This window comes from Peromyscus californicus, unplaced genomic scaffold, assembly GCF_007827085.1.
Source record: "Peromyscus californicus insignis strain IS unplaced genomic scaffold, ASM782708v3 Scaffold_11__1_contigs__length_118956290, whole genome shotgun sequence".
Classification (NCBI taxonomy): Eukaryota; Metazoa; Chordata; class Mammalia; order Rodentia; family Cricetidae; genus Peromyscus; species Peromyscus californicus.
The window spans coordinates 112,414,080-112,441,540 of NW_026294402.1; the positions used below are offsets into that span (position 1 = coordinate 112,414,080).

The following is a 27,461-nucleotide window of genomic DNA, read 5'->3' on the forward strand; positions in this document are numbered from 1 at the left end:
GTCCAAAAATCTCAGTAAACAGGAAAGATTTTGTAATCATGATGAATGGAAACAGAAAAAAAAACAAGGTGTGGTGGGCAACTGCAAAGGCGGGCAGCCTCTAGGCAGCTTCCCAGGGTCCCAGCTCCTGTGCAAATGCCTCCCGCAGGCAGAGGGGAGAGGGCAGGTCCAACCTCACGGAAGCCTGTGGATCTTGGTATGTGCTCTCTCTTCTGCTACATGGAAAAAGACTTTATTGACAAGGAACTGAGGAAATAAATACTGCCAACAATCAAGGGCTGAGCAGATCCTTCCCAGGCCAGCAGGCTTCCGAAGACAGTGCAGACCTGAAGGCTGTTGACTGGAGCAGCATCTGAGACTGTAGGGAGTCCTAACCACTGATCTGTTAATGAATGGACGCTGCTGCAAGCCAGCAGCTTCTCAGGGAACTAGAGGTAAAACAAAAATGTCTCAAGTGTGAGTGTGAAGCCTTGTCTCCACGTTCCAAAGATGATCGCCACCTTTAAGGAAGAAAACTCTAAAGCAGAAGAAAAGACACTTCAAATTACAACTAATGTTAAGTAGAACTAAAAACTAGAAGTTTTCAGCACAAAGAACTGGTACCTACAAAGCCAAGGGGCATGCATATGTGACAAAAAGCACTGGTGCAAGTCACCCCACTCAAAGATACTGAAAGGATCCTCTTTATGTCTGAGTTTGGTGAGGGCCTCAGACTTCCCAACAGCATTCCAGGTCATAAAACACTGACATGATGTGCACAAAGCTTCGAGGTGGAGAAAGCAGAACTGGATAATACTTATCCACAGTGACACAGAAACATATGGCAACAAGCCATATTTCCCAAATTTCAGAAAGCAAGCACTCTCCAATCTTTTTTTAGAATAAAACTGTTCTTTTTATTTTGAACTCAGTTCAAAATCTCAGAAAAGTGTGATTTTTTTTTTTAGTTCAAAGAATCTTTTAAGATATTGACAATGAAATTCAAGCAAGATGGATCAAAAAAATAGTGAACTGAGGAAGGGGTTAGCAAAGCATTTATGATTTCAAAAAATAATGTAAATATTAGCCAGACTACAGTTAAAACAGACATAACCACTCAAGCTTACTAAAGGCTTTCATAATATTTTTACGATTGAGGCTAGTAACATACCTTAAATAAAGACAAAAGTGTTAACTGTGCTATAGATTATATCTGTTTAAACCAAAAAAAAAAAAAAAGCAGGGGGGGTGGAAACCTTAAAGCCACCTGAAAGAATTAAACAATTAAAAAGAAAATAAGAGTAATAAAAATAAGCCTGCTCTGAAACACGTTCTTAAACCTCCTCACTCAAGCAGTTCCTATCATGTGTGTCCATAGACTGCTACAGTTTCCAACCTCTAAGAACTCTTCATTACTTAAGGTTGTGAGTGAGCACACTTAAAACCTGAAAACCATAAAACTGGAATAAAACAACAAGAAGAAAATAGAAGCAAACAAGCCTTCTTGTTTTGTGGTGCTGGGGACTGAACTCAGGCTTTGTACATGCTTAGGATTGTACCACTGAGCTCCACCCTGAGCCAAGAGAAACAAAAGTTACTTTAAAAGCTTCAACACTCACTCTAGCAAGCAGTAAGAAAGAGCCTTATAGATTTATCATGGAAAAATATTAACTGCAATTCTTTCAACACAAACCCACTTTTTCTAGCAGACAGCTAAAGTTTTATTTTTCCTCTTAGCCACAATTAAAATGTTTACATTCCTTGTTTCAACATTCTAACATACTCTCGGGATGTGGTGCCTGCAGTGCAAGATTTTTTAATACTAATTATAAAAATTAAAATTATTTTCAATCAGATCCTTGAAAAGACTTACAGCTTTCCAATTAAGCTCTTACTATCTACTGTTCAAGTTGCAGTGGTGGAAGAGAAAGAAGGGGCAGGAGTGCAAACAGCACAAACACTGACAGGCTTCACAGGACTGGCCTCTTTCTACCACAAGATGGAGATAGTGTAAATGCGTTTACATATCGCAAAACTATAGACTATTTATTAAAATACTTGATATCACAGCTCATAATCAGAAACAGTAAAAACCCACTGTGCAACTTTGTACCATCCTTCTAGGGAATAAAATTTTAAATCCATACAAATTAACACACACAAAAATCTTCTCCAAATATGTCAGTAACTATACAAATTTTCATATCCAATATAGACACGTGCTTAAATATTCACGACATTAACATATGTGTACACATAACCTCCACTTGCACCACTTACAGCCAAAGCTTAGTTAATATTTTCAATAATGAAAAGACAAATGCTTCCCTTCCTACACTCTGCAACTGGAGACACTGCACTGTGAGTCAGCCGTCAGACCTCCAGCAATCCCACCCTGAATAACCAACCACTCAGACAGTGCCGACAGGCAGCAGTAAACCGGAAGAAGTCATCTCACACACCGAGACAACGATACCCATGACAGTGGCTGAAACCAAAGGACATGTTTCCTGATGACACCAACCCCACCCCCACCCCCACCCCCGCTCATATTACAAACCCAATTCCCTGGTCTGTTATGGGGGTGCACAGTACTAAAAATATTAAACAATGTGTTGGTCACCAAATAATTCTTGAAGATTCATGACTTTAAAAAAAAAGGCATTCAACTACAATATTACACTGCATTAGGTGTGCTTTCACTTGTAATACTGTAAACAGTTTTTAGTGTTAAATAGTCACATTCTATAGCTAATGACAGTGTTCCTCTGGGCAGACCTCTCTCTTCACAGAGCTCAATAAACCTATTTTTAAAATATTAAAGAAAAAAATAAAAATGGCTGTGTTAAAACTGAACCCTAGAGGGCAATGAAGCTCCACTTTTTACTTCATAACATACTTCACTTTCAGTTTCTCACCAGCTTATAGACACCATGACCTGTTTCTTTACATCCTGGACTTTGTGCTTTAGAACAAAAAAGAAATGGAAAGAAAAACAAATGGGTTATCTATCCACTAATGCAAATACCAAGGAAGATATTCTTTAACAATGATAATGATGAGAGAGGAATATGGTACAGAAGCCTATTCCTGAACAACATCACAAATGAATATTTGAATAGTAACACTCAGTAGGAATCAGGTGGCAGATCGGAAAGATATATTTAACAAGTCTATTTAATATAAATGCTTTGCATAACTTTACATTCATTAAATAACATGTTAAAATTTATAGGAAAAAAAGGTGAAGAATCCAATTCCAATAGCAATTAACTCTACATGAGCTACCCAAATATAACTTAGTATAGAGTTCTTCCTCCAAAGTCAAAGAACCAAAAAGTTTGCTGGCTACCCACCAATGAGGTAGCAATACTGACACTCAAAATACTGACAGGAGGAGGAAGCTGTTGATCATTATGAAAGTACAGTACGTCATGTTTTGTAACGCTGAAATACTACCACCCAGAAAGATCACCAACCTTCATAAGTTGCCAATGGTATTTTACAGTCTACCTTTTAAGCACACTCTTAAAAACTAGGCATATATATGTTGTATGATATTTTGTTTATATTCTGACAAATAAAGCTTGCCTGGAGATAAGAGGGCAGAGCTAGCCACTAGTTAACCACAGAGGCCGGGCAGTGGTGGCATACACCTTTAATCCCAGCACTTGGGAGGAGGAAGCAGGAAGATCAGGAGTTCAAGGTTACTATGGGCTACATGAGATTGAACCAGTCTAAAAGAGAAACAGAGCAGTGGTGGTTCATACCTTTAATTCCAACACGTGGGAAGCTCACGCCTTTAATCCCAGCACTAGGGAGGTGGAGGCAGGAATATAAGGCGGGTGGAGACAGACTCTCTGGCCCATTCAGTCTGAGGATTCCTAGAGGTCAGAAGTCTCCAGTGGCTGCTGCTCTGCCTCTTTCAGCTTTAACCCTTGATATCTGACTCCAGGTTTTTATTAAGACTAAATAAATCCGAGCTCCATGTAAAAGTCTAAAATACACATACCAATAGAGCAGCACAACAGAATGACACAGGAACTTACCCGTACAGGTCCTAAGAACTTGTGAGAAGGTCGTACTTGGTTGTTTTCTGTATTTCTTCTGTGCTGGGATTGAAGGCAGATCCTTACCCATCTAGCTAACTCTATCACTGAGCTATAGCCCTCACCACAGTCTTCAAAGACAGGACCTCCCCGGATATACCAGCCTTGGACTCAGTCTCCTTCTGCCTCAGCCTCACAAGTCCTGCACCACAACTCCTGGGAAGCCATATGTATTAAGGTCCAAATGAAAACTTTAAATCACCAACTCTTCATTTTATGAGTGTGTTTCTATAATATGTACTAGAACAAATTATCACCTAAACCATGAACAGTTTTGACCTGGGATGGGGTGGGGTGGGGTGGGGTGGGGTGAGGTGGGGTGAGGTGGGGTGAGGTGGAGTGAGATGATCACATATTGTTCTCTCCCTTCAGGGAACCTCAACAGTACCTCCTTATCTCCAAGGGCAGAACCATCTTGTAAAAAAAACAAACAAACAAAAACTGCACAATGTACAGGCTAGTTCAACACCCTTCCTCTATGCCACAATAATTTCCTCCACCAGATTTATAAATTATGTACTTACATCCATGTACATTATACATACACAAGAAACTAAAATGATCAGAAATCAACCTCTGTTTATTTGATTTGTGCAGGTATACCCATGATGGCCATAACTTCTAGCAAATGAGTGATTACAGAATCAGCTTTTTTAGGACCCAAAGCAGTTGCCCATTGAAATCCTGAGTAAGTGTCAATGGTATGGTGTACATATTTCAATTTTCCAAATTCTGCAAAGTGAAACACATCCATCTGCCAGATTTCATTCCTCTGAGTACCCTTTGGGTTACATCCTGCTGGTAATGGAGTCTGATTGTAAAAGGAACAAATGGGACATTTCCTTAAATTTCCTTGGCTTGTTGTCAGGTTATGGAAAAATCCTTTTTTAAACTTTTACTATTGACATGTTTTTTATGAAATTCTCAGGCCTCCAGCACATTTCCTATCAATCTCATCATTACCTTGTGCTAGAGGGCCTGGCAGACCTGTATGGGATCGGATGTGAGCTTTATATAAAGGAACCTTCCTATTCCTGATTATATCTTGTAACTGAATAAATAGTGAAGTTAATTCTGACTCATCAGGGATAAATTCTGCAGTCTCAATATGTAATACCACTCTTTCAGCATACTGAGAGTCAGTAACTATGTTGAGAGGTTCTGAAAAATCCATTAATACCAACAGAATAGAATACAGTTCCAATTTTTGAACTGAATTATAAGGACTTTGAGCCACTTTACTTAACTTTTCTGATTTGTAACCTGCCTTTCCTTGTTTGTTTACATCTGTATAAAATGTACAAGCTCCAGCTATGGGTGTTTCCCATACAAAGCGAGGCAAAATCCAATCAGCTCTCTTTATAAGATCAATAAAATCTATCGCTTTTGGGATATTTGCTGTTAATCTCTCCCAAAAAAATTACTGCAAGCTCTTTGCCAAGGTTCACTTTCTGTCCATAATTTTTCAATGTCCTCCTTAGTTAAAGGTATGACAATTTCTGCTGGGTCTATTCCTGTTAATTGATGAAGTCTCAATTTTCCAATCAAAATCAAGTCAGAGATTTTTTTCCACATAAGTTTTTAATTTTTTACTCTGTTTATTTGGTAGAAATATCCATTCCAATATAGTATCTTCCCTCTGCATTAAAATTCCTGTAGGAGAATGCCTAGAGGGTAAAATAACCAAAATGCAATCCAGCTTTGGATCAACATGATCCACATATCCTTCTTGTACTTTCTTTTCTTCCAAGGCCAATTCTTTCTCAGCATCAGGTATTAATTCTCTTGGACTATTTAAGTCCTTGTCACCTTCTAAGGTTTTGAACAAATTGCTCAATTCATCATTTTTTACCCCAACAATAGTTCATAGATGAGAAATGTCTCCAAATAATCTTTGAAAGTCATTATGAGTCCGTAATTGATCTCTCCTAATTTGTACCTTTTAGGGTCTAATTTTTGTAGACCTATTTTATATCCTAAATAATTAATAGAAGAATCTCCTCTTTGTATCTTTTCAGGAGCAATTTGTAATCCCCAACAAGGCAAAAATTTTCTTTACTTCTTCAAACATTCTTTCTAAAGTATCTGAATTTGAGTCAGCTAGTAAAATATCATCCATAATGATAAATTAAAGATTTAGGAAATTTTTTATGTTCACTTCCAATGGCTGTTGTACACAATACTGGTACAGGGTTGGGCTATTCAACGTTCCCTGTGGGGGGTCCCTCCATTGATATCTCTTAACCACTTGAGAATTATTATAAGTAGGCACCGTGAAGGCAAATCTTTCTCTGTCTTTTTCTTGTAAGGGTATTGAAAAGAAACAGTCTTTTAAATCGATAACTATAAGAGGCCTTTGTAGCTGGAGTTTTCCTGCCTGGCCCACAGTCAGGATAAATCTCTCTCACCTGCCAGTCCCACAGCCGCTCAGACCCGACCAAGTAAACACAGAGACTTACATTGCTTACAAACTGTATGGCCGTGGCAGGCTTCTTGCTAACTGTTCTTACAGCTTAAATTAATCCATTTCCATTAATCTATACCTTGCCACATGGCTCGTGGCTTACTGGCATCTTCACATGCTGTTTGTCATCGTGGTGGCTAGAAGTGTCTCTCCAACTCAGCCTTCCACTTCCCAGCTTTATTCTCCTCCTTGTCCTGCCTACACTTCCTGCCTAGCCAATGGCCAATCAGTGTTTTATTTATTGACTAATTAGCAACACATTTGCCATACAGAACATCCCACAGCACTTCCCCCTTTTTTTTTTCAAAAAGGAAGGTTTTAACCTTAACAAAGTAAAATTACATATAATTTGGGAATTTGGGCGTAGCTTCTCTTACTACTTCCTGATGGAGGGGGGCGCTGTATCTTATGGGGAAACAAAGAAAATTTAAGGATCATGGAGTAGTCTGTGAGGCTGTATCGTCTGAGCCAGTTGCCTTGAAACAGTTCTGGATGTTGAATCATCTGGGCCATGGTGTCATCAGAGACCTTTCAGGGGGTCTTGGCTGGTCAAACCTGATGTATCTTAATCTGGAACAAATCCATAGCCTTTGGCTTTCTGTGGGAACAAAAGCAGAGTCTCCTTTCCAAAGCAACATATCCTTATATCCAAATTTTGAAGTCAAGATATCTTTAAAATATGCATATTGGTTTAACTCAGCTTCCTTTACAATCAAAATATCTCTCTGCAGTTAAGAATCCCAAAGACAACACAATCCAGATTCTCTGTGTAATATTCATCTTCACGTGGCTTATTTTTTATATTAATTTTACTGTCTCTTTAAAGACTTTTTTAAAACTATGTATTTCTTTATATAACTGTATATATTCCTTTTTCTCTCTTCCAAGCCTACGTATATTTTACACACATTGTAAACTATTACATCTGAATCTGTCTTATTGTGAATCTATTGCTTTAAACTGCAGCAGCTGTGGCTGCTGGGCTCCGCCCACCTAAGCTTCCCAACATGGCTACGTTTACCACCAGCTCTGGGAGCTATCGTGGGTCTATGCTTTTTATCCAAGCAGCATGTAGCCCAGAAACCTCTTTTTTTGTTTTGTACTAGCGAAGGCTAAATTCACCACACAGTTTAATGTGCCACTTGCAGAGGCCTCATTCCCGCCATACTGCAGGTCAAGGGCACACGCTAGGAACCCACCAGTAGCTCAAACTGGCAGCTGCTGCTCATTTGAGAGAGACAATTAGGAACTGTTTTTAGCTCCGTTTTAGAATCATTTTTCTCAGTTTTTAGGTGGAAACTCTTGCCACCAACGTTGGACGCCATTTGTAGATGTATCCAACCTTCTTATTAAATAAGAAACACAGAACCAATGCAAAGAAGAAAGCCAAGAGGTCAGAGCTAAGAGCTAAAACCTTACCCTTCCTCCTGCGATGGTCCTACCTCTCCAAACCAGAGCTACCCCTGTGTTAAAAATCTTTATATAGAGTTCCTGTCCTGCCTTCTCATTGGTTGTAAACCCAACCACATGACCGCCTCCTCACGGCCTGTCTGTATAGGCCTCCAGGTTTTCCATGATTGGTATTAAGATTAAAGGCATGTGTATCCAATAATGGCTGTATCCCTGAACACACAGAGACTTACCCAGCTCTGCCTACCAAGTGCTGGAATTACAAGCGTACGCCACCACTGCCCTGCTTTCCTATGGCTTGCTAATAGCTCTGACCCCCGGGCAACTTTATTTATTAACATACAAATAACATTTTAATACAAATAAAATATCAAACAAAGTAGGCAAAGGAATTCCGGACTGTAGAGAGCCCATTGGCTAAATTACTTTGTTAATTGCTCTAAGGTCTGTTACCATTCTCCATTTGCCAGATTTCTTTTTAATAACAAATACAGGAGAATTCCAAGGGCTGGTTGAATCTTCAATATGCCGAGCATTTAACTGCTCTTGTACCAGCTCTTCTAAAGCCTGAAATTTCTCTGTTGTTAAAGGCCATTGCTGAACCCATACAGGCTTGTCTGTTAACCATTTTAAAGATAGAGCTGTTGGGGGTCTTTGGAAAATCATCAGTTGTTGTGCCCTGTCCTTGTACAATCTGGATGGCTGGTAACCACTCATTACAATAATACCTTCTGATATTTCTCTCAGAAACATGTGTTAGTTTATGATTTGTTTCTGAGGTTGGAGGGATATTAATCTGAGTATTCCATTTTTTTTTAACAGATCTTGTCCCCATAAATTCATAGCTATTTTAGCCACATATGGCTTTAATTTTCCTCTCTGTCCTTCTGGACCTATATACATTCAAGTCATCTTGCACTCTGTTTCACTTGAGATAATGTTCCAATCCCTAACAGCTGAACGTTTACCTCCTGAAGAAGTCAAGCTGGATGCCAAAATTCTTGTGCAATTATGGTCTATTCAGCACCTGTGTCTACTAGACCAGAAAACAAAACATCATTTATTCTTATTGTTAATTTTGGTCTTTGTTCAGTTATAGAAGTTTGCCAAAAAAATTTGCTTTATGGTTTCTCCTGAATTTTCTATTCTCTCTGCCTCAACTGTTCTATCACTCCGAGCAGCCTGGTTTATTACAATAGGTATTTGGTTATTTAATTGCTCTGAGTAGGAGTTTCTTCTATGATGGCAGGAAAGGTCTGAACTGGATTTGCTGTGGGGGCCTGCCTGAGGCCCCTCTGGGAGTTTCCCGAGGGCAGAGACAAAGGATTACCTTGTCTTTCCCTTGTTAATCTACATTCATTGGTCCAATGTTTACCCTTACCACACCTTCTGCATACTCCAGAAGGAAGGGGCATTCTGTTGCCATTGTTACTTGAAGAAACACTGTTTCTAGGAATGCCGTTTACAGTCCCTTTTCAAATGACCTTGCTTTCCACATCCAAAACATCTGACATTCCTCAAACCTTAAAATTGTTTCTCCTATCCACATATCATCATGGCCATGAGAACTCAACATTAATTGTGTCTTGATCCCAATCCTCCAAGGGTGCAGATCTTGCCTTTAATGGCCTGATTATTCTCTTGCATGCTGCATTTGCATTCTCAAAAGCCAAAGATTCGATTATTATCTGGCTAGCTTCTGAATTCGGGACCATTCTATTTACTGCTGAAGACAGTCTTTTTAAGAAATCCATGAAGGATTCTTTCGGGCCCTGTATATCTTTTGTGAATGACTCAATTTTCTTTCCTGCTTCCTCAATTCTGTCCCATGCATTCATGGCTGCCATTCGACATAGAATTAGGGTTTGGTTATCATATAAACATTGTCTTTGTATTTCAGCATATTGGCCTTCTCCAAGAAGCTGATCCTGGGAAATTTCCACACGTCTAGCCCTCCATTGACTTTCTATGGTCATAGCCTCATCTTGGTACCACATCTGCCACTGCAGTTGTGCTCCGGGTTCCAGGACAGTGGCTACCAGTTCTTTCCAGTCTTGAGGGATAATCCTATTACAAGTTGACCATTAGTTTAATATTTGCTTTACAAATGGGGAATGCATGCCATAAGATACTACTGAATCCTTAAACTTAAGATCTTAACTCTAACATTTCAACTGGAGTCCAATTAGTTTGGGCCTGCACTTAACCAGGTAGCTGCTGTACGTTTACCGGATAAATAAAGTTTGATTGTTTGAAAACAGGCTTTCTTTCTGTAACCTTATAATCCAATCCTGAAATAATGTCACCCTTAAATTCTTCTGTCTGAATCTGAATTTCTCTCTATAACTCATTTTAACAGGTTTTGCTAAAGTTTTTCTCCTGACACTTAAACTATCTTTTTAAATTGTAAAAATAAGGATAAGGTAAACTAAATAATATGCATAAATGTTGTTACATACATCCCATCAACATTAATCCTCTCATGTAATTGTTCCATTTTCAGACTGCCTAATGTTTTATCAAACAAAGACCAATTTGCTTCTATTGTACAGATATTACCCATTTTTTTTTAATGTGGAAAAAATTTTCTCTTTTAAGTAGTTTCTCCCTTTAAAATAGCTGATATCTTAATTGACTTTAACAAGTCTTCATAGAACAGTAGAAGTCCAAGGGAATTTCAAAAACAGCTACCTAGCTTGGTTGCATGCGGGGGGGGGGGGGGGGGGGGGGGGGGGGGGGGGGGGAGGACGACACAAAGAGAAAGCAAGCAAGCAAGCACCTACTATCTACCAAGAGAAGAGAAAAAAGCTAAGTGCCACATGCTCCAGCTTGAGCAGATTTGGGCCTGAGCTCTGGCACCAACCACGTGAGTTGACGATCTGGCCACAGGCAGCTCCAGTTGTGGGTAACCACTTGTAGCTACGGTCAAGTGCAGCTCTGACTGCGTGCAGCTGAACTGGTAGCTTCTGGCCGAGCTGGGGCCTGAAAGCCCTGACCAAACCGGAGCCCATAACCACCAATGGTTTTTAATGAATTCTTGCCACATGGGTGCCAAATGTAGACGAAATTCTAAATGGTCAGATTAAATAAGAAACACAGAGCCAAATACAGAGCTAAAAGCCCAAGAGATCAGAGCACTAGTGAAGAAAGAGCCTTTAGCTTACCACCCGCTGCTGTCACTTCCCCAGAGAGAGACTTTCTTCCTGTGTGACTGTCTTTTTACTGCCTTTCTGTTCTGCCTTCTCATTGGCTCTAAACCCAACCACATGACTTCCTCGTCACTGCCTGTCTATATAGACCTCCAGGTCTCTATGGTTGGTACTGGGATTAAAGGTTCGGGTCACCACGCTTGGCTGTGTCCTTGACCACACAGAGACTCTGCCTGCCATGTGATCGGATTAAGGGTATGTGCCACTACCGCTGGACTTCTGCTAAATGGCTCGCTTTTAGCTCTGATCCCCAGGCAACTTTATTTATTAACATACAAATAAAATCACATTTCAGCACAAATAAAATATCACCATAGATAAAACCTGGTAAATCAAAGAACAAACTGATAAAACACAGGTGAGACTTGGCTGAAGAATGTGAAGTTTATGTGCTATGAGGCTAATAAAAGAGTAAACATACAATTTCTAAGATAAAAGGTTCATGGTTGTAAGAGTATCTTTAGCCAGCTCACTTACTAAAGAACTTAAAGGCTGGCCTAGATGATCTGTAACTCAACCTCCATGATGAAATAAGGGACAGTCTAACTCCAAAAATCTAGCAACTCTACCTACAACAAAACTAACAGAACAGTCACAACCAAAAGCTGTCCTGTGTGTAGACAGCAGTAGCAGTGAAACTGGGTAACCTGAAGACCAGGATGCCATGCAATTTGCTTCTCCAGGCCGCTTTATGGAGAAATCAATAAAATGGTTCCTTTCAACCACTGCTTTATTGTTCCTCACTCACATCACCTTGGCATCTTCCTCTTGGTGTGGAAAGATGCTTGTATATACACTGACGGTTTTTGTTGCTGTAGCTGCTTTGAATTTCCACGTAAGTCTATGTACAGTGAAGGATGAGGCTGATGATCTAACCTGCATATGTAAGATCATGAAGACAGAGTAAGTCCTACTGTATGGACATGACGAGTTGCAGCTCACCATCTGAACTCATGTCATCAGGAAAGATGTGGGAAGGAAATATAGCATGGAAAAAATTACATGATGTCCTCAACTTGAGCTATTGATTGAAGAGATCTGAAAATCATGGGCATTAATGAAATGAATTATAACTCAATCACGTGTAGTGGGCCATAGTCCAGTTCCTTACGGCCATATTACAAAGAAAGGAATGGGTCATGTTTTTACAACCTCATCAAAAGTATGATTACTGAGACTCTCAATGTGATCAGACAATAATTTCCAAAAATTTTAGTCTTATACACTAAACACAAAGTATGCCTGCGAGGTGATGTGCCAAACTACGAATAAGGCACAACTACCTTCAATTTCAGTTTGTGTCATATACTGACACAATTCAGTCTGTAGTGACTGTCTAAGTTCTCTGAAAGAGGGCTTCAGATTCCCAATGTAGCACTAACTTTTCTAAGCCAGCTTGTTCAGTCCATATGAGTGATTTAAAAGGAAAGAAACAAAGAAATAAATAAATAGCCAAGGCACAGCTATGCCCACATGAGTTTGTACTGAATTGGAATAAAGCTCTTCTTGCTGATCCATTGAAGGTGCACTTTTCCAAAGAACTAGTTTCAAATAGTGTTCTTTGGATTAACCTAGTTTTATCTGAGGCTACCTTTTGCATAAAGTACACTGAAAAAAACAATGAAGACTCTGTGCGTCACTTTAATTCTAGACAAGGTTTGGGTCTTAGGCAATATCACACTAGAGACATGTGAGGAAGGAACTGAACCAGGGAAATTCTCTGTAATAAACACATGAAGTTCACAATGTCAAGAGAAAGTTGACCCTGTGTGTGGTAAGCGAGAAATTCTGTAGGAAGATAGGGTCTACTTTAATCAAGTCACATCAGATTTTCTTGGCCTTTGCTAGTACAAATAGTTGAACCGAGGAAAGACATCTATAAGAGGGGTTCAGAGTTAATTCATTGTTTTTTTAGCACAACTGTCATTAAAACTGAAGTTCAAAGGTTATGGTAAAGCATCAAAGGGATGAAAAAGTTCAACCTACAAAGACTATTCATTTGTTCACTTTACACACAGGTGCTAAAATGCAGATTAAAACTAATGTTAATCAGGAAGGGTAGCATGGCAGTATAGATTTTTAGATTACGTTCATAGAAATCAACTGTCCATAACTTAAAAGAATAGTCTAACCCCTCTTTTATCCATGGGAGACAAGTTCCAAGACACTCATGGATGCCTACAACTATGGCTAGAATCAAAACCTATGAGATGCTATGTCTCCTTCTATAACGTCCTGAGTGTTGCTCTACAGTACCAGAGTTAACGTGCCTTCCAAAAGTGAGGCTTGACGCCTTCCCTACAGCAGCACTCTTGCACTTTGGGGCCATTGTTAAAGGGACACTTGAGTACAGCACTGCATTGCTATGCTAGTCTGCACACTTGAGAAGACGCCTGAGCACCTCCTGGGTGGGTAGCTTATGACTACACCAGCCAAAGGGACAATTCACACCCATTCAACATTCAGAATTGCAGCAGTGCTAGTAACTTAAACTCACAAAGTGATAACAGGACAAAGGACTACTGTGGTATGCTAATGTTATTTAGCAATTCTTAAGCCAAGAAGGCTTCTTAGAATTCAGAGACGTAAAACACTTCATTTAAAAATCCAATAGATCTGACAGAGCATCTCTTTGGAAAAGATGAAGAGCAATGCACACCTAGAACAGCTATAAAAATCCAAGGCCACACCACAGTCAACGCCACCTTGCAGCTGATGACATCCTATCACAGCAGCCCAACAATTTCCACCCAAGAAAAGAATGAACCACAGCCCTGGCAAACAAACATCACTACTGGCCACAACTAATCAACAAAATCTAGCTTTAAAGAATGCACACAGCCAAAATGTAAAGAAATGTTATCAATGTTCAATATTCTGCTGTAAAATCAATCTTGTTTCAGCTTATTTGTAAAGTCAGTCTCAGTGGTAAGTACCTGTAATCCAAGCACTTGGGAAGCTGAGTCAGGAGGACTCTGGTTCAAGGCTTCCCTAGGCTACATAACAAGACCATGTCTTTAGAACCAACTCTATTTGTATTTAAAAAAAAAAAAAAATGCTGGGCTGTAGTGGCACACACCTTTAGTCCCAGCACTCAGGAGGCAGAGGCAGGTAGATCTCTGAGTTCAAGGCCAGCCTGGTCAACAGAGTAAGTTCCAGGGCAGCCAGCCAAATCTACAGAGAAACCCTGTCTCAAAAAAAAAAAAATCAACTTCAAGTTTTTGCAGTCTTCTGAAGTCAGTCTTTCCTTTGGTCTTCATTTATACGTTTTCCCACAATTCACTGCTGCTCTAAGCACATTTCTGCTGACACCTAGAGAAAGCATGTCCACGCCTGCCTCTGCAGTGCCAGAATCTGCAGTCTGAAATGTTATTTTCCAACTTCCCCATACTTACCCAAACCACTAGAAATACTTAAGGTCCAGGCAATACTTCTACTCAGACCCTGCTTAAGTCAGATCTGCTCTGGCTTTTATTCCCCATAAACTAATATCTAAGTATTCTATTATAAGTTGTTTCATGTAGTGTATGTAGTTCTAGGTAGGTATGTGGCTTCTATTTAATCGACCTGACCATGACATATTCAAAAGCCAATTTCACGTTTTACTTTTATGGCATTTCTCACTACATTGGACAGGTTCTAGGCATTCAAGAAATGTATTTTTTAGTGCTATGAAACGTAGTTCAGGGGGACTGAAGAGATGACTCACTCAGTACAGTGCCTTCTGCATAAGCATGAGGAGCAGTCTAATCCTCAACACCTTGTAAAAAGCTTGATACAGCTGTGCACTGGGAAAATGGTTGAAGTGGGTCCAGACAGCTGACCATATCAGTGAACTCCAGGTTCAGTGAGAGAATATATCAAAAAATGAGGGGAATAACTGAGGGGTACCTAACACTGCCTGATCTCCAGATGCACACATACCTAAACATGCATGCACGTGTGCGTGCACACACACACACACACACACACACACACACACACGTACCTCATGTTTTTCAAATTCTATGAAATAAATTTAATTCCATGAATTAAAAGCAACATTATATTTTTTATTTATTTATTTTTATTTTTTGGCTTTTCAAGACCAGGTTTCTCTGTGTAACAGCCTTGAAGTCCTAGAACTCACTTTGGAGACCAGGCTGGTCTCAAAGTCACAGAGGTCCGCCTGCCTTTGCCTCTCAAATGCTGAGGTTAAAGGCGTGTGCCACCACCACCCGGCCATATTTTTTAATTAAGAAATTAAAAAATTTACTTGTCTATTCAGTCTTTATTACCTGTTTCCAGTAAAAGATTGATAAATGTAAAAACACTGCTAGAAAATTTAGAAAACTTACACAGTGTTACCAGCACTTAGAAATAACTACTAAAGTTTCCTCATGACATTATTTTTTATAGCATTTATCACAATTATAAATATTTATCTGACAACCATCTCTTGCCACACCGTGTGCTATATCTCCTGCACACTCCAGAAGAATAAAGGACTAAATCTCTTTCAACCATATTTACGTAGAGATTTATATTATGCACATAGCTGTGTGCATGATATATGTTCACTACTAGTTATTTTAGTAAACCCTTCCTGCACTCTTAAAAATTTTTAAAATTTGATCAACCTATGGTTAGGAACTTTTCAGAGAAGAGTCTGTATGTCTCTGGCTTCAAAAGTCATGTGATCACCACTGCAGGTGTGTAGCATGAAGAATACATGAGCAGCAGGGCTTCATGTAGAGTCAACAGCAGGGCAGATTTCACCGTCAGTGCAGTCATGTGCCAGTTCCTGAATGAAAACTTACTGCTACCACTGGCCTCCCCATAAACCAATGACACTTAGTATGCACTTACTGTATGCAAAACTCCTACCCTATAAAGCACACAACAGGTAGAAGCCTGACAGCTATGCTTTTAGCAGTAATCTTATACATGAGGATATGTTAGATATCTTCATGAATATTTTACGGCACATTATCAACAAAGATAAAATTCTATTAGAAAAACTACTAGGCTGGGGGATGAGTACATTTGTGAAATTTTATTCTTTTCATAACACTGTACTGACAGTGTAACAGTTCTTTACAGTGTAAACACATTTCTCAAAATCTTGCCAACACTATTCATTACATTTTCCTACCCACAAAACTCTCACCATGTGTGAATAGTTAAATACTTTTCATCTTTTAACTAGTCAGTGCTGACGTGAACACTATCTAGTTAATGAAATGAATAGATCTTAAGTATATACACTACTTGGTGAGACAAAAGCCTGTTCAATACCAATCAGCAACAAGACAACATTGAGATCACTATAGGAAAAATCCCTCAGTGTTCCTTTCCAATCAGTACCTACCCTACTCCCATCGATTAATTCTGCCATACGAACAGAACACTGCCTGTCCTGGACCACACTGTTTATAAAGGATGTGCATTTCACTCAGCAAGATGTCTCTGAAAGTCATCTCTGCCATTGTGGGCAACAGCAGTTCTCTACTAAGCAGTGGCCTACTCCACAGGGGCATTACAATTAGCCAACTCTTTCTCCCTCTGAAAGAAACCTAGGCTCCTTGCTATCTGTAGCTGTTAGGAATATCTAGGATACACTACGGCCTTGGCTTTTGGATCTGTGACCTTTCCCCCTCCTGGTCCTGGGTGGATCTTAGCTACAGCCCGTGGAGCAAGTGTGCCCCTGGGGTCACATGGAGCTTGGCCTTACCCTATGTGCTACAAGTTCTAAGGTTTGCTTCATTTTTTAAATCTCATTTGTCGTCTGTTTTTTAGATTAAATATTTCTAATGAGCTTTAGGGTCATGTTTCCTGTAATTTCCATTCTGAGGTTTTCACATGAGGTATTTTTCAGTTTTAGCATGCCCATTTTTTACTGTTTTAAATTTTCTGATTAAGATTTCCTACTTTATTTGTTGCAAGAATGTTCTGTTTTCTATTCTTCATTACAACTGCTGTTTTAAGACTCTTGTCTGCTAATTTCAGCATCCAAGTTCTCTTGAAGTTACCTGCTTTCATTAAGTGCACTTGAGAATGTGTCCCTGCTTCCTGTGTCTGGGTGTACTGAATTCTTTTGATTGTATTGTAACTGCTGTGGACAGTATGACACAGAAAGATTTTGAGCTGTTTAGTTTCTGTAAAGATTTTTTGTCTCATTTAAGCAGACAGCTTAATCTACTCTACACACACACACACACACTTTTCAGGGTCTGCAGTTACATCAACCCCTGTCCTTGCCTCTTCAAACTTTCTTAGCAAGATTAAAGAGTCTTTTTTCTTTTTTATCCATTTGGTGCTTTTCCAGTTTCAGCGACCCCATCAAGTTCACTATGGAGTCACCTGTCTCTCTTGTTTGACTGCCTCTCGTTTCTGTTTTTGCTAATGCTGAATAGGGGAGAAGGAAAGGGAAAGGCTGGCTTCTGATAATGTCTATTTCATGGCCTCAATGGTGATTATACTGGCATAGTCACTGTCCTAATTCATCAAGAGATAGCCTTATGATTTGTGCATACATGATACAATTAAAGAAAGTAACAGGTTTTCATTTTCAACACAAGAAAAGAAGTAACATCGTGTTTGGGGATCAGGATCGCAGTACATACACAGCTCAGGCTGGACCTGAAATTTCAAGACAGCCCCCAAGGGTCTTGCACTCACACTCCTTCTCTCTCAACACCCTGAGAACTGAGGCTCAGCTCCACACAGCAGGAGCCACTCAGCTGTGGGACTTAGATTTAGATTTATTCTATAAGTCAAAATCCCCTACCAAAAAAAAAAAAACCCACAAAAATAAACTAGAAGGAGATTACTGGGCTACAACTGCAATCTGTAATTTCCCATTTTAAAGGCAGATTGTACAAATGATACAACCCACTTCCACACACTGACTCTAAGAGCAACACAACCAATCGGACAGTGAGACACTTCTATTCACTTCAGGCACTATGGTTTAAGGACTCCACACAAAAGGATGATTTCAAGTGGTTCTCTTTGTACTAGGCAATACATTCTAGGATTTTGTGGAAACCAAATGGCCTCTGTAACATTTTGAACAGACAAGATTTCTATTATACTACACTTCAGTCAAAATACAAAATTTACAAGTGTCAGGCTCTGGCTCCCTAGAAAGAAAGCAATCACTGCAGGAGGATCATCAGGTAGCTTAAGCAAAGTGTGATCTTTAACAGATTTTAAATACAAGGGCACAGTACTGTTTAAAGACTATAACTAATTTTGGATTAATTTCTCCTAAGATGAAAGGATTTAAGTCTATTACAAGAAAATAATTAAAAGCTGATGTTTAGGAATACGAGGATAATAAAAACTTGCTAATGAAATAGTGGCATAAAAGCCAAGTCATATTTTATAATGATGTTTATTCATTTTAACAAGACTGTTAAATCTTAAGGCATGCATTTCTTTGCTTTTGAGTTCAAATGCAGACTTTCCACAATGAAATATATCTTCAAGGATTAGCTGCACACACCAGTTGTTTTAAAATATTATGTTCACAGCTGGGAGGCAGCACAGTCAGTAAAGAGCTTGCTGTGCAAGCATCAAGACCTGAGTTTGGATTCCTAACACTGACATTAAAAGGCCAGGTGTGATGCCACATGGCATTAATCCTAGCACTGGGGAGACAAACAGGAGGGTCACTGGTGCTTGGGACCAACTAGTCTTACCCAATTGGTGAGTTCCAGATGCAATAAGAAACCATATATCAGAAAACAGGGTTGAAGCCACCTCCATTTCTGGCCTCCATGCACATAACCCTTCATAGACATGTATACACCATGTAAATACAGAAATAAACAAGTAAACAAAGAATTAAGTTCAGCTGCTTAGACAAAGTCCCTTGTTAATATTCTCATTTAAATATTAAAAGCAAAAGGTTTCATTTACTTCTGAAATCACAATATTCAAGGATATTTATGTCTAATTACACAGGGCAATCACAATAAGCCTAAGTCTGACAGTAGAAGCCTGAGTTTATAAATGCAACAACTAGATCAATGAACAATGACCACCATATCTCCTTTCAGTTAGTGTAAAAATTAATTCACTTGTATAAAATTAAGCCTCATAAGAAAGGAAAAATATTGCTAATTAACTTTTATTATGACCATTCACAGAAAAGAGGTAACAGAGCATACCTGATACTGCAGCTGTCCCTGAAGAGGCTCGCTGTCAAGGCTGGCTCTTAGCTGGCATCTAAGCACTTGGATGAATGTTTTCATCACTATGCAATTGATCAGAGTGGTTACTGAGCTCGAGTTGTTTGTGCAAACAATATGGTTTATGCTGAACAACTGCTTTTCTTCTAGGAATCTGACATCACGGTACCTGTCAGGCAGAAGTTGCCCACAGACCCAACAACCAGTAAAAATTCATATCTATGGATCAAGTCTCTAATAAACTTCCCCAATAGATAACACCTAGCCTGTATTGTCACAATCCCACACTGGCAAAGCTAAGACCATGGTAAGTGACTCTACTGGGAGATGATTCTTGGAAGTAATTTTCATGATCCTGACTACATGCTGAGTCCTTACAGCAATCACTGAATCCAGGAGTGGCTGTAGGAACCCTAATACAGTCCAGTGTGTAAGGGCATGAGCATCAGCTGGACTCTATATCTATCTGTAACTCTTGAACAGCATTGTTATATACATAAAAGATACTCATTGTACTGGCAATTTGACATTCGACATTCTCAATACATCCAAGCCAGTCTGAAGCTGTGTTATGGCTCCACTTCAGTGTCAGTTAAGATCGGCAAACTGATGCAAATGGCAAAGACAAGGTGTAATTCAAACCACAAGTGAAAGAAAAGGTGTGGGTAGCTTCAAGCAATGCAGTTGGGCAGAGGCGTTTAATCACATGCAGTCTTGTTTCAATGCTCCTTTGCAAATTTCCTAAAGAACATCTCCCATGCTCCTACTTGGATTTTTTTTTTTTGGTCTACTCACACACATCATGAGAGTTTGGCAAAAAGCAATGTATTCCAGCTGCATGTGGATGACAGAAGAAGGCAGTCACTTTATCAAGCCTCTCCGCTACTTAACGTCAGCTCTATACTGTTCCAAGGACACCAACAAGTCAGACTTCTTGTTGCCTTACATTTAGTCCTTTCAGCACCTCCACTTTCTGGTCAAAAGATCAAGAGGACTACACCACAAACACAGGCTAAAATAAGGTAAACGGAGATCCCAGGCTAGGCTAAGGAGCATTCTAGGCCACTCCTGATAACAAAACACTTTATTCTGATGATAAAAAGGAAAGTTTTACTTTTTTAAAAAACAAACATCATGACACAACATAGCAGATTTATATCAAAAATCAACTGTGCACTGGAAAAAGCCAAGAAACATAACGAGGAATTTAACCCATCCCTTTAATACAAAGTTAGCAATTCCTAGAACCATGAATCAAAGTATTGTGGCCCTCATCACAGCTGTAGTGAGGGGCTTCTGCTTGGTGTGGGGGGGGTGGATCCTAGAAATTCAGCCCCTCTGGAGTCTCCCATCAGTGCCATCCTGTGTGCTCAGTGAGGAGAAGTCGGCTTGCAGACTTTGGTAATTTGTTCGAGCGGCTTTACTCATGGACACAAACACTACTGGCAGAAAAGGACTGATATAAAGCTGAGTTTTCTTTTGACATAAAAATTTTACAAACTTGTCAAAGTTTACCCAAGTAAGATCAGAACTCTCTATGTATCTAGCCTCTATATATACTCCCCTTACATAATCAAATCAAAGTTCCAAAAGATGGTAAACAGTACATTTCTAGTCAAAAAAGAAACACATGCTTGTGTTTATTTTATATATGTATAAAATGCATGCACGTGCACACGCATACACACACACACACACACACACACACACACACACACACACACACACACACACGGCAGACAAGGTTCACTCTATAGCACAGGTTAATCTCAAAGACTGGACACCCCAGCCTGCATATCCCAAGTACTGGGATTACAGGTATTTACAGCCAGGCATGGCAACACACACATTTAATCTCAGCATTTAGGAGATGTACAGAATCACATAATTGTATATTAAAGTTAAATTTTATTACTTGGAAATGAAATGGTGAAAGATTTTAAACATTACCTACTGCTTAAAGGCAGTTTTATTATTCTAACCTCAGATGAAATGTGCACCTTAAACTAAATGGGGGTAAGGTAAAACCCAATAGTGTACGGATAACAAAGATGCTGTAGAGGCTGGTTAAAAATCCTAATGGAGAGAGCACTAGTAAGAACACAGCAACCTGGCTGAAACTGATATTCATTAGGGTACTCTTCACATCAATAGCGACCATTTGGACTCCGTGGTCTTTATCAGTGCCCCAGCTGGTAATGGTGGAAGGTTAATGCCTTACCCCATTCTGTTCAATTTTCTACCCTAATTAGCCCTCCAAATCTATAGCTGTGAGTACCAAGTGTCTGTGCTCAAAAGAAACTAATTAATGCTAGCAAATTAGATCAAGTCCAAAGATCCAACAGCCAAACTCTTAGTTAAATGCTCCCTGTTAATAGGAAGTGTAGCTGTCAATAACTGCCGCTGGAGACTATAACAAGGCATACCTCATTCACTGAAAGTGATTTCATCTCTCTCCATCCCTAGAAAAGCTTCCATCTAGCTCCTTCACAAACCTAAGCTGCTGGCAGTCTGACCCAGTTCTTACAACCAGCAGGGTTGAAAGGACATGGAAAAAAAAGTAAACAGAAAAGCTTTCCTACATAGCAATGTTCAGACATTCAGCAGAAAGTCAGATCGCTTATTAAAATTCCTATATCTTTATCTAGGAAGCATACAATCAGCATACATAATGCTCCTAAGTGAAATCCTGTAGATGTATTAAATAATACTTAATAAAGTAGAATATGAACAGTACATAAACGGCTCTGAACTATGACTTACTTACTGTTCTATTCTACTTCAGCACAGCCCCAACTGCGGGACTAACACTAATACACACTCCTGTCACGGGGCAAACGGAGACTCGGGCTATTGTGCGGCAATAAATAAGATTACGTTCTAAGCACTATTTAGGAACAGTCTTTAAAAAAAAAAGTCAATATCCAAATATTCATAAATATAGCATACTTTCTACTAATGGAAAATGACTAAAATAATCCAAATGAATCTCAAATTCTGAGATGCTATAATACATGTTTTTATATTTATTTACTCATTTATTGTGCATTTGTATGCTTTGTGTGGGTGTGGGTATATGTGTCAAGGTGTGCTTTGGGGGGGACAGAGGACAACTTGTGGGACCTAGAGTGGAATTCCGGTCTTCAGGCTTGGTGGCAAATGTCTTTAGCACTAAGCCATCTCATCAACCACCAAGATGCTTCTACTAGTCAAATTACTGTACATTTTTAAAACCAAAATCTTAACATGCTAAATAACTTAATTCTTGAGAAAACTTGAAACCGCATCACTTATTTTCTGCCATTATAATGTGGTCATTGTAAAGCACAAATATTTTATATTCTACTCTTTCATCTCAGAAAACAAAAGAGCATCACTTTCTAAAAGCACAGTGCTGAAACCAGAATCACACAGTAACCCTGCATTTTCATCCGAATCTTACAAGTTAACCAGTACAGTAACTGAGTTAGCTTGCTTTCTCGCACTCAAGTTATCATGGTAATGGGTTCCAAAACAGAAAAGATGCACTTGTGTTTACCACTCCGGATTGGAGAGTCTAGTGACAGATTTCCCTAGTAGTGCAAAGTTCTACCCGGATAACTTTATTTTACTTTCAAGATTCCCCCTGCCTCCCCTGAATAAGAAGATTGTGTTTTCAAAAATCCCATGAGGCAAGTGGAAAACCGCCTCTTGAGATTATTAGTGTGACACCTGCCAATGCCAGATGTGCCCTGAACCCTGCAGGTGCCAATGGGCTAATTTCTCCTGACACCTGGGGTAGGGGAGTTGAAGGAAGGTGCCCTGATTAAACAACCAGTTTCCAATGAAAGCAAGAGTAATATCACAGAATGACTTTTCAATCACTAATTGATAGAGGATTTCAAATATAATATTCACATAAGTCACACAATGCCAACAACACAATGACACCATAGGAACTATTCCTATTTTATTGCCTCCACTGTATTCCAGAAGTCAACTCAAGAGTTGAAGGAGAAAGAGGAAAAAGCATGTTACCTTTCTTGACAGTCACAAAACTAGTTGGCCCAACCTGAAACTTGCAGTTATCTGTGGTGCAATTCTCTCACTAAAAATTACGGTTGTGCTTGGACAAAGGTGACTATGGGGAAAGGGAGCTGGGGTGGGGAGCGGGAAAATAGCCGGTCTCAGCACAAAATAGTAAGTAAGTAAGTAAGTAAGTAAATAAATAAATAAATAAATAAATAAATAAATAAATAAATAAATAAGGCTTTGTTTACTTTTATTTTATATATTATGACTGTTTTGTCTATACATACATCTGTGCATGGAGTGTGTTTCTGGTGTCCAATGAAACAAAAGGGAATAGCAGATGGAACTGCAGTTACAGACTGTGAGCAGCCGTGTGGGTGCTAGGACACCCTGGGTCCTCTCTCTCTACAAGAGCAGCCAGTGCTCTTAACCACTGAGCCATCTCCCCAGCCCCATTAGCAAAATTTTACTGCCTTTCTTTTTTTGATTGCCATTCCAAGAGGTCTATAATTTTTAAAGATATAGCTTCAGTAAAGTTCCAAATAGCTTTCCAAATAGCCCAGCAACTACAGACCTATGACGGCCCCAGTTTTTAGTTATCACTCTCACTTTGTGTTTTTACAAGAATGTTACATATCAATCAACAATATTTCTAAAATTACGATACATAGGAATGGTACTATAAGATACATTTTCAAAGATATGCATGTGTGGGTACCCCTACATGATTTAAATAAGTAACTTCCACTTTAAAACACAGGACAAAGCAGAGCACACACAAAGCGAGTTCAAGCAAGACTGGCCCTAAGGAAACCATTGCTGTGTGAGCCTGTGTGTGCTACACGAGAACAGGCTCCAGAGGCACCCGAGGCCCAAATCACACTTGAGTCTCTTCTTTCCCTCTCTCTTCAGAACACTCACATCAAGCTTTCCTCTGTAAATATACTCTGGGAAGGACGATTTTTGCTCCTATCAGAGGAATGCTTTTAAATTGTAAATGAACTGCACACTGACTGCAAGTCTGAGAGCGGGAATGCTAGTATCTGGCGGAAGTGTGAGGAGCAGCTCATACATATTAATTCAGACTGCTTGACTGTGAGGCAAAGGATTAAATTCACATCCTATTATTACAAATGAGTTTGATCTTTATATGAATAGATGAATCTTACCTTCAACTTGTTCAGAACACCTCTCTCTGGCCTTTTCTCTCATTATTTTTGGGATCAGAACATCTTTTTCCACATGTCTGAGATGCTGCTCTGGAAAAGAGATTTTATGGTGTCTCAAGTCAATAACCAGACAGGAAAAAAAAAAATACTAACATTCTAGTTTATTTGCCTAAGTAAATATGTTTTAAATGGCTCTTTTACTACTGGATAAAGTTGTGACTACTTTAATTACCATAAATCATTCTAAACATTTTTAGATAAAAGAAAATGGGAGGGTCACAAGCAACATCTTTCTAAAGATACCTCTGTAAATTTTACTAAGTACTTTTCTGACATGGCACAAATCTGAAGTCCGATTCTCATTTTCTTATTAATGTAATTTGCAAATGTTTTGATTTTCAGATACTGAGATGCAGGGATAGATGAAAAGACACAAAATTAAAAGACATATAAGAAGTGTACCCCACCTTTGGTACAAGCAGCCTAAGAAATAAGTAACTGGCACAGAAAACCCAAACCTGCAGAGGCCTATGAAATTATATGAGATCTCTGAGCCATCCACCATGGGCTGAAATTGCAAACCAAGCTTCCTAACAACCTGTGCTTCCTAAATTCTGAGAGCCGGGGCTGGAGAGATGGCTCAGAGGTTAAGAGCACTGACTGCTCTTCCAAAGGTCCTGAGTTCAATTCCCAGCAACCACATGGTGGCTCACAACCATCTGTAATTGGATCTGGTGCCCTCTTCTGTATACATAATAAATAAATAAATCTTTAAAAAAAAAAAAAATTCTGAGAGCCCTGGAAAGTTAAGCAGTGGTTTCCTAATAAAACCACAAGGGCCGGGCGGTGGTGGCGCACGCCTTTAATCCCAGCACTTGGGAGGCAGAGCCAGGCGGATCTCTGTGAGTTCGAGGCCAGCCTGAGCTACCAAGTGAGTCCCAGGAAAGGCGCAAAGCTACACAGAGAAACCCTGTCTCGAAAAACCAAAAAAAAAAAAAAAAAAACCACAAGGAACCCAGAAGACAAAAGGCGGGTGAGACCTGATGAAAGGAGATGGCCACATGTCCACGTGCCCAGAAAAACTGATGCCAACGTGGGTCATGCAGAAGCTACCTAAGGACCAAAGCAGAAATCAAAGTCACTAACCCTCTGCTGCCATCAGACCACAGAGTGAAAGAAAGGTATTTAACCCCCAAAGCCCAGGAAGTTTCCCAGGAATTCTCTAAGAAGATTTGGAGCCTCTAAACTCTTTCTGATATTGTGTCAATAGCTTTTAGGTATGGGCAGCTATGAACTAAATACATATTTATAGAAATATGTAGCATGAATCTTAAAAGGTCTTATTAATAAAAACAAACCCGGAGCCAGGTATTGGGGTGAACGTTGAAAGATAGAGAAACAGAACCAGCCACAGCTAACCTCATCTCGCCAACTTCTCAGCTGATCCTGTTTCCTCAAACTGGAAGCCTCTGAGTCCTAATTCGGAATGAATCTCAGCTGAATTGCTGCTAAAAGCCTAAAAGCTTAACCAGCTTAGTTCCTGGTCCTCACACCTTATATACTTTTCTGCTTCCTGCCATCACTTCCTAAGATTAAAGGTGTGAGTCACCATGCCTGGCTGTTTCCAGTATGGCTTTGAACTCACAGAGATCCAGATGGATCTCTGCCTCTGGAATGCTAGGATTAAAGGTGTGTGTGCCACCATTTTCTGGCCTCTATGTCTGTCTAGCGGCTGTTTTGTTCTCTGACCCCAGATAAGTTTATTAAGGTGCACAATATATTGGGGAACACAATATCACCTCTCTCTCTCTGTCTCTCTCTCTCCCTCCCTCCCTCCCTCCACACATACATACACACACACAAACATACATACATACATACATACATACATACATACATACCAAGCAACCAACACCAAGAACAAAGCATCCAAGAATCACCTTAGTCTGAAGAACAAAGTGACACTGAATAACCAACCACAATTTATAAAAGAGTAATCGACTCCTAAGAGAGTTAAAAGCATAAGAGAGAGGATGTTGAAAACATACAATAAAAAGAGAGGAACAAATAAATATACGTGAGTCCTCAGACAGAAGTAGGGCATGACTATCTAAACCCACTTGGGTAAGTAAAATGCCTAACCCTGCAAAATGAAAGGCACATTGCCCACACAAGGGAATGACATGGGCATCATGTCTAACAGAATGTGGAGCAACAAGATGACAGAGTCTCCAAGTCTCAAAACACAAGAGTCAAACCCCCAATAAGAGTGAGGTTAAAGACTTTCAGAAATGCAGGAACTAAAATTGTAGATATAACCAACTGTCTTATTAAATAAGAAACACAGAGCCAATTCAGAGAAGAAAGCCAAGAGGTCAGAGCTAAGAGCCTCACCCTTCCTGATTCAGCGATCCTCTTCAGCCAAGAGAGCTCTCCGAAAGGGACCTACTTCCTGTGTGTATGTCTTTATATACTCTAGCTGTTCTGCCTTCTCAATGGTTGTAAACCCAAACATGTGACTGCCTCGTCACTGCCTGTATGTACCGCCCTCCAGGTCCTTAAAGGCGTGCGCCACCGCCGCCACGCACTTGCTATGGCTCTAATAGCTCTGACCCCCAGGCAACTTTATTTATTAACATACAATTAAAATCACATTTCAGTACAAGTAAAATACCACCACATAAAATGTTTATTCTGAGTGATCTCCTTATTACTACTGCATGACTTAGAACCACACTTGTGCTCAAGGATTACAGGTCAGCCAGCTGCTATGCTAGGACTCAATGACTGTTGTTGATTTCAATAGCTGCAAAAAGCTGTGACTGGAGGATTTGTTTACAATGAATTCTTTCTTCATCTCTGCATCTGACATCTGGGCTGGAATGGCACAGGCAGGGCTTGCTTAGCTAGGATGTCACCTACATGTCTCTCTG

General features: G+C 39.6%; 1 protein-coding gene across 1 annotated transcript in view; it reads right to left on the minus strand.

Annotated features, from left to right (window-relative positions):
- Positions 1 to 27,461, minus strand: part of Cmc1 (C-X9-C motif containing 1) — a 93,578-nt gene that overhangs the window by 48,965 nt on the left and 17,152 nt on the right. Inside the window, exon 2 of the mRNA XM_052723693.1 lies at positions 24,529 to 24,618. Coding sequence (XP_052579653.1) covers positions 24,529 to 24,618 — 90 coding nt within the window. The remainder of the gene's footprint in view (positions 1 to 24,528; positions 24,619 to 27,461) is intronic.